Consider the following 9387-nt stretch of genomic DNA (forward strand, 5'->3'; position numbering starts at 1 on the left):
CCTGAACGCAACTGTGATCCCAAAAATAATTAACGCCCTGAAAAAAAAATTATATCACCAAAAAAAATATTATCCTGAACGCAACTGTGATCCCAATAATAATTAACGCCCTGAAAAAAAATTATATCTCAACAGCAAAAATAAAATTCAATAAACAATGTCCTGAAAAAAAAACCTGCAACCCTATCTTGTCCTAACCTTCCGAATTATTCTGTAAATCAAACCGATCCAAATATTACATCCAACTGACTTAAAATTCCAAAATATTCTGACGTTTATTTGATCAAGACACTTAACTTGAAATTACCAAAATTCAAAATTTCACTTAATTGAAGCAATTAAATTCAAATGGCCGAAATTCAAAATTATTTTAGCCTCCAAATTGATGGAAAAATAATTCAAATGATTTCACCCTTAAATCTGTGTTCAAATTCTAATAAAACAGCATTAAAAACGTCTCAATTTTTTTCTTATCTGCTTTTTCTAAATTGATTTTAATTTCGCAAGAAAAAAAAATTTGAATGAAACTAACTAGTTCTCCAACCCACTTTTTTGTAACAAAATTACCGATCATTCGACTAGTCACCGATAAACACAAAATGAATTATTAAACACGCCAAAGAATTATAACTTGATTGACGACTTTTCTTCTAAAATTTTTCGATAAACTACAAGTCTAAATTCAATAAATCCGCGCACACAACTTTGCGCTCAAAATCCTACGTAATTGATACTCAACAAAAAAAAAATTTCATAAATTATTCACTTCAAAACCATCAAATTCCTGCAAAATCAAAAATTTCAAAACACACAGTAATATACACTTCAAAAAAAATAATTCACCTGAGAACAATAAAAGAAAAAAAAATATCTTTCACCATCAGCCAAGACTGCACCCTCAAAACAATAAAATTATCGCGAAAATTAAATTCAAAGCTTCAATACTGATCAACTACTTTATCAATTTTTCTTAACGTTTCCATCAATCGATTAATTAAATCTTCCACAAATTATTGAACACCAACTTGATAACTTATCCGATTTTAAAATAAAATTCTGATCCACTACAACGAAGAGTAACTAACGAACTTTTATCCAACTCTACTCAACTTTCTCTAATATCACGGCAGCTAGACTTGAACGAAAACAAAAATTTCTGTTCCCGACTCTACTTATCACTTTTAACAAAATAACTCGATTATTCTCTTGAAACAAACAAAAATCGACGCAAAATGAAACTATTCTTGGCAATAGAAATAACTCAGAGTTCCTTCATCCGAAAGTCCTCAAATTCATTGATATAATCGCAAGTAAATCCATCAATCAACCCTTAATAAACCCCAAAAATTCTTAAACAAAATTCTCTCAATACTTCTACAATGGCTCCGATTGAATTATTGGATTTTATCTCGACTCGCTTCAGAAACAACTAAAACTTTAAAAATCAAACTTCTCAAATAAAACAATTTAGTATTCTACCCCAGAAAATCAACTTAAATCCCACCTAGCTGTCACCAGTGTAATAACGCACCCCGTATCTCGATCAGTGGAAGAGCGGCTTTCCACTGGTCATGGGGTGATTATTTTTAGATGTTTAATACACAATAAGAAGGCCCTCGAAAGGGAAAAAAAATGTGTGGATCCGGCCCGTCGCACGAAGGACAGGTCTTGAAGTTGATATTATTTCTGGGGAGAAGTTTAAATGAAACTCAGGAACAACTTTAACAATTAAATCTATTGGAAAAATAAAATTGGAACTTCTCTACAAAATACGTACTCGGTCGAAGACGACCAACAAAAATCTTCAATTTCTTAAACACATGCAAATAAGCAATAAAACATACTTTCATAACCAAAATCTTGGGTTAAAATTCAACTTCCCAACTTAGCGCTCAATAATAAATCAATACTTTATCAATTAATTTTAGAGGAGCTTTCAAGACTCTGGACGAATAAAATTGGAACTTTCTACCTTTTTCTGCGACTGCTGTTTGGCTGACGATGCCGATGAAAACTTTTCGACACCAGACTTTACCCGCACTTATCGGCGAATTCTTTACACTCAACCGAACTTCCCGCACTTTTCCGTCGCAAACGTTTTTCGCTTTAAGATTCCCTATCCAAAAATTCCAACACAATTTTATATCTGGTCTTACTACGGATCAAGAAAATTAACGATCACTCCTCGAATGTTACTTTACTGACTTCCGATAAACTGACTTTAACTTCAAATTATTTCCGTTCTCTTTAACTACCTATTTCCCGATATTCCGTTTCTACTTGAACAAAACCAACAAAACAAAGGACTGGACTTTTCTTTATACTCAACTTTTCCAGATATTTATGAGCCGACCGAGTCTCCGATTCTATTCCGTGATCTACTTATACTTTTCTCTTATTTCGTGAAAACCTGATTATTCTAAGTCCCTATACTTTTTCCTTACTGACTGACTCTACAAAAGATTTATAACTTCTCTACTTATCCGTACCGACTCGAAGGGGTATATTTTCGATAATTTTCAGATCACGTCCCCGGACCGACTTAAAGGGGTATTATTTTTGATCACGCTCCCCGGACCGACTGACTAACTTTTTCCGATGTAATTTTTCCCCGGTCTTTCTCTCCCACGCTATGGGTGGTACCAAAACGTCCCAAAATCTAAATCATTGGACGATCATTCTTGCTGAGTTGAAAAATCAGCGTTCCCAAGCTGGGTGGTTACAAGAAAATTTCGGCTACTTCGAATTCTGAGAACTGTTTTCCTCTCAGGGTCTCCAGACTAATAAATCTTTCTTAATCTACATGACTGACCGTTTTCACCCGTTCTGAAGTCCTTATCACCGGATATTGGAATCAATTACATAGGCCGGCGATCGCCGGTTGCTCTCCGAAAACGTACATTGTATCAATATCTGCAGAATTTCTGACTGAGTGACACTAACTCTTTCAACTCTTATCGAGCTGGCTATTATTTAAGTTCCCGCGACTTAATACCGTCTGATCTCAAGCGTCTCAAAATATCGTATGTCCAACTAAAAATCGCCTCTGCAGCACGGCTGCAACAATGTATAAAATTCTAGCTATACCTCTCTTTAATTATCTCAAAATAATTCGAATTCTCTTATTCCGATTTATTACACCAGTCAACCAGAAATGTAACAGTAAGTCGCAGGGAGTACCCAAAAATATCGCATTGAAGCGCTTCTTTGACAAGTTTCATGGATGTACTTAAGTTTTCACATTGTGGACATTAACGTCCGCATATTGTTAAGTTTGCGAATTCCTCAACTTTAGATCCCTAGTGGTTGCATGTAACATCATATCGAGATGTTTCGATGAAGTGAATATAGCTACTATTATGCGACTTCTCTCTGTTGATATTTTTGAAATATTGAATCTGCGATATTTTCAGAACATGAAATGATGTGTTGTGAATAAATTTCGATGAACTTTACCCAGCGACTTCTCTAAGAAAAACTTTCAGTAACTGTCTGAAATGTTCTATTTATCAGCACGTGGTCTCGAGGTTAACTCATAACCTAAATCCCGCTATGCAAAACGTGGTGTGACGTGTTTCGTTCTGTGACTGCGTTGTGTTGAGAGAATGAACAAACAAAATCTTTATGAATGAATTTTTAGAATAATTTTTTTAACCGAGCTGTTCTATTAATAAATTTCGTTTTACTTAAGTGTTACTTGACGTTGATTGATTAATTAACTTGCAGTAAAAGGTGAGTATGTAGTTATATAACCTATTGAAATAATAACTACATCATGATCACTTCTTGGCCCTCTTATCCTCCCCATTTTTGCACCTTTGTAACGTTCAACTTTCAACATACCTCATATGAATTTAGGTGATAAGTAACATTCACAACCTTCAAAATCAAATTTGGAATTGATTTGAATCATCGAGAGAACTTCAAATTATTATTTTAGATACTGTGCTGGAAAAAATCACCTTCTACTGTTGTTAGATTTTTCATGACACTTAATTTATTACTATCAATACAGCTCTGATTTTTTCTTCTTCAGCTGGACCATGCCGTTCCTGAAGTGGAATGAAGATTTATAACAAGATATATGTTCTTTATTTTATATATTTGGATTTGTATGAAACATATTAATTTTGAATAAAAATATATCAGTTATTCATATAGTTGTTCAATTTCCCTTTTGAGGATGAGAGCAGAATGCGAAATATATGTAGGTAAGAGTAAAGAGTAAACACAGGGTACAAATGAGGCGTTCAGAGCTGAAGAGGCCCAAGCTACACTTTTTCTGAAATTGAGTTTACGAGTATATAAAATTTTGATTCATTTTCAGGCAGTTCTTACTGTTAATTCAATTTCAGAAAAATTGTAGCTTGGGCCACTTTTCCTCGGAACGCCTCGAATATAGAGTGCAAATTGATTGCCACGATGGTAATTATCAAATTGAACATGAATATAACTTCAATAGAGGATACACTTTGGTAGATTATTCTGTCAAAATAATCGTTCCAAAAACCTCCAAAATGAGAAGTCGCAAAGTTGCTGTCTAGGGTGCTTTTTTTACACCTACTATGTGATGTACTGGGTAATTACCCGCGATATGCGATGTTGCGGACATTAAGCACTCTCCAGTAAGTACTGGTGGCCTTTTTTTAAATCAACATTGTGAAGTCGCATTTCCACAGTGGTAATTCCCAACAACTTCCCTGTGACTGAAACTGGTTGACTGAGTGGTGAAATAATGAAGAATTTTCATGAGAGATATAGAGAAAATCGAAGTTAATCTAATGTAAGAGACGGCTTAAAGAATTCAAAAACAACTACGAAACTAGAATCTCACCTTGGAGAACGATCAATGTGTGATAAATTGATTGACAACTTCATTCTATTGTTCGAAAATTATTTCCAAGAAGTGATAGCAGCAATGGATTTCAAAGAGAACAATAACAATATGAAACAAGCGAAGATTTCTCTTACCCTTCTACTCGTTCGAAAACCTATCCCTATACAGGCTGGGCAAAATTCGTTGTCTACTGAAGGGATCTCGAGAACTATAGCAGCTAGAATAAAACGGATGACACATTCTCGAGCTCTGTTTTCCTTACTATTCTTAATCTGAAAACAGATCCAGCCTAACGGTCATAGATTTTGAATTATGAACGAAAATTGAGAAATTGTCATTTTTAATGAAGCTGAATAACTCGCTTATTCGAACTCTTATTCGAAATCCCTTGTTACAATCTACAGGCACTTTTTCATGAGGAATTCGAAAATGATATTAAGAAATTTTTCGATCCAAGCATTTTCGAGATACCAAAGGTATTTCTGATTTTTCAAATGTAAACTATAGTTGAAAGTTCCTTCATCTTGCTCCAATTTTTTTGCTGATTTCAAAAATGTATCATATGTTGCTATTCACATAAATACAACGTAAAAGAAATCAATACTTTTTCCTGCTTTTCGATTCTCTGTTGAATTATAAGTAGGCTGGGTTACCATAGCAACCGTTAAATATGCATTATATTTTGTGAACCTGGGCCTCTATGACTTGAATCACGGATTGCTGAATAAATATTTCGATGAGTAATTTGCTATCGTTTGTTTTTGTTCTCGCGATGTTTGGCATGCTTATCTTATGATGGTTCGTTGACAGATGTACCTATTTTTCATCATCTTACTTCTGTAATGAATTTGATTTATAATAACGTGCGTTCAAAAAAATTCGTCGTCAAGTAGGCTATGAAATTTTGAAGGCTGATGTTCGGTGGCAGAACGTATGTCTTTCCTTGAATTACTTCATCTTCCCAAAATGTAAACAATGATGACATTAATTTATATATCGTAATTTTGTACGGAAAGGCACTTTTCAGAAAAGATTACCTGTAAATTTCACCCAACGTTCGAAAAGCATTTATTTCATTGAGTAAGATGACTAGAATCCAAAAAATCTGAGACGGTTAGAAAAATTCTTCGTAAAAATTTTAACAGTCCACTATTTTCATACGTAAGAGACATGAATCTTGAATTGATCGTGGTAGTATGTTTTTTTGTAAGAAGGTTCTAGTTACTTCAGTCATATGAATAAATCACAGTAAGATTCTCATTAATATGTTTATTAATTCTCTATAAATATTGAATTGCTTCAGTCATTACTGAAAATCCATGACTAAACTAAAAGAACTGAATTACATGAAAATAGCTATTGGACAATTTATTAAAATTCAATTCAGCTATAAAAAGGCATGATGCTTTCTCCTTCATAACGTTCTGCTATTAAAGTTCCATAAAAGAAAGCAGGTCCACATTTTGCCTTTGACTGATGCATACTGTCAGTATGCATCAGTTCAGTATGATACTGAACTCCAATTTTTCTCGGATGCTACAAGGTTAGGTAATCACAACCTTTTCAGTTTTCTGATAACATGTCAATCTTTATGGAAACAAATGGATATCTTTTTTTCAAAATCGGGTGGCATATGCCAACGGATACTCCATCCACTTGAGATAAAATCTGAAGAGAGGTTTGTCGAGCTTCTGTCATCATGTTTTCATTATTACTGAACTCTGGAGTTTTCTTTTTTGGTATACCACTTCCTTTTTTGTTTGAACATACCTGTTTCGTCAACACATCGCAAAACAGTACAATGGAAAAATTCATACTTAATAATCTACAGCAACATAGGCTTCAATGAAGTCGCCGGAACAGAATATTTCCATTTTCTTTCAATTTTCTTTCCAATTTTGAAGTAGAATTCAATAGTAAAAGTCTTTCACACGTCCGTAAAAACCATCTTTATAATTTGCTGATAATTTTAATTCAACAACAACCCAAAATGCTAAAATGACAGTTCACCTGGAAAATAGTAAAGCACGAGCTAAGTGCTAATTAAGCTAATTACGTTTAGACACGAAATCTCGACGTTCAAAATTCCATAGCCTACTTGACGACGAATTTTTTTGAACGCACGTTATAACTGTCTCGTGAAGATTCTTTCACAAATAGAAAAACGATAATTGAATACATCTTCTTCTTTAATAATCGGACGAAAGTCTTTTACTCTCATTGAAAAGGTATCGATCTTGATATCGATATATAAAAAAAATAATTATTCGTCAGTCGGTGATTCCTATCGCAGAAGGTTAAGTTCACATAGGATTATGTGGAATTCACGAACGATAATGCATTTTCAACGGTCGCTATGGTTACGCCAGCCTACTGAAAATTCAAGAGTGAATCGAAAAGCAGGAAAAAGTATTGAATTTTTTTTCTTACGTTATATTCATGTGAATAGGGACATATGATACATATGATACAGCAAAAAAAATGCAGCAAGATGAATGAAATTTCAACTATAGTTTACATTTGAAAAATCAGAAATCCCTTTCGTATCTCAAAAATGACTGGTTCGAAAAATTTCTTGATATCATATTCGAATTCCTCATAAAAAAGTGCCTGTAGAATGTAACAACGGATTTCGCATACGAGTTCAAATAAGCGCTTCATTAAAAGTGACAATTTCTCAATTTTCGTTCATAACTCAAAATCTATGAACGTTAGGCTGGATCTGTTTTCAGTTTTGGATTAGTCAAGAAAAAAGAGCTCGGGAATGTGGCGTCCGTTTTCTTCTAGCTGCTATAGTTCTCGAGATCCCCTCAATAGACAACCGATTTTGCCCACCCTGTACAATAAACTGCTTCGTGATGCTCTCGTATACAAAGAAGGGCGGTGAACGCAAATGATCAAGATATTGTCGTTTATTTTCCATTATCATAATATGTTGAATCATAGAATAGAAAAATGATTTATTTCAAACACGCCATAATGCATAAAGTTATCATGAATGCTTTTAAATATATTCCTTGAAAAGTTACGGTACTTTCAGCATAAAGGGTTAATTCTGACAGTTCCAAGTATTGACCGCTAATTGCTTTTTAATGCCCTTTCACAATATTCTTCTCCCTCCACAATACCTTACCATTTAAGTGCAGGACGGAGTCCTTTGGCTTCAGTATAACTCTTGAAGATTCGAAGTGCAGCATTTTTTCTTGAGTGTGATTTCGGTCAATCTTAAATTTGTGTTTTGAGAACTTGTTGGACAAACAAAATTTTGCAGTAAGTATGAAAGCGTTCATTTGAAATTTATATAATCTAATCAATATTGTCTGGTGCATTTTTCTTCAACAGTTACCATAAAATATTCATGATACTTTCATTCTTGTTGGTTGGCATATATTTTCAAATAACTCAAAGTAGGTAGTAGATAAATACTAAATATTTTCATGAATAAAATCTGTTCTAGAATAAATTATGATTATGAAATCTTTTATCACAAACAATTAAATTGTTATATTGGTTATTTTTCTATGATACCGCAATTGCAATTGAATTGTTATATTGGTTATTTTTCTATGATACCGCGATTGCAATCACATATTTCTAGTTTCCTGGAACGAGTAAAATAGCTTGTGAATTATGTGTGACGGAATTTTGTTTGTATAGATGATTTTAAAAGCTTGCTGTGAAATCAAAATACTCACTTTATCAAGATTATTGATGACAATCTTGCTTTTTTCTGGATTTGTTCTAAGAGTTATTTCAATTATTTTCAGATATGCCACGACTTGTGTCACGAGCAACTACAAGAAAGCACATCATGAGGGAAGTGTATGACTACTCACCACCTGCCGAAAATCAGCAAATAGTGAAAATAACGGCAAGCAAAGGGAACAATCTACACGAAATAGAGATCGCAGATAAAACCAGATTTCTTGTGTCCATGCCAATGAGATACCGCCACTACATGTGGGTTAAACGTGGTAGTTTTGTCATAATACAACCTATTCACGAAGGTGTTAAGGTCAAAGGTGAAATTGTTAGAGTTTTGATCCCCCAACAAATAAAGAATTTCAAGGAAGACAAAATATGGCCTGCTGCGTTCTATGAAAAACAAGAACTGGAGGAGAGTGATGATGATAATGACGATGATATCCCAATGAATACTAACAGAGTACAAGCAATGATCGAAATTTACAGTGACAGTGATTCCAGTGAAGATGATCCTAGTGATAACGATCAGAGTGACCATGATGATAGTGTTGGTGAAACGTAACCACCTTCGTAATTACTTATTCGAAAACTTGTATAGAATGTAAATATAATTAAGGAATTGCTAATTAATAAATTTTTCTGAAAATCTCCAAATTTGAATTTTTTCGTTTCAATATGAATTTTTGATTCGTCCTAAAGTAGGTTATGAAATTTCACTGCCGCTCGATGTTTTGTAACTGAACATGGCACTCAGCTTGTAACAGATTGACGATATGTGAATAAGTATATCAGTAATCCAGTGGCGAATCAATAAAACTGGGACTCCCAGAACAAAACAAATTTTA

The 9387-nt window shown here is 33.8% G+C and overlaps 1 protein-coding gene across 1 annotated transcript; it reads left to right on the top strand.

The window, feature by feature from the left end:
* Nucleotides 1-8648: 8648 nt before the first annotated feature.
* Nucleotides 8649-9104, top strand: LOC123313175 (probable RNA-binding protein EIF1AD). Its single transcript, XM_044897925.1, has one exon. The coding sequence runs from the start codon at nt 8649-8651 to the stop codon at nt 9102-9104; it is 456 nt and encodes a 151-aa protein (XP_044753860.1).
* The last annotated feature ends 283 nt before the right edge of the window (nt 9105-9387 follow it).

Source organism: Coccinella septempunctata, chromosome 5 (assembly GCF_907165205.1).
Source record: "Coccinella septempunctata chromosome 5, icCocSept1.1, whole genome shotgun sequence".
NCBI lineage: Eukaryota > Metazoa > Arthropoda > Insecta > Coleoptera > Coccinellidae > Coccinella > Coccinella septempunctata.

Excerpts from the sequence above, each read along its gene's own strand:
- LOC123313175 (XM_044897925.1), top strand. The coding sequence starts at position 8,649 with ATGAGGGAAGTGTATGACTACTCACCACCTGCCGAAAATCAGCAAATA.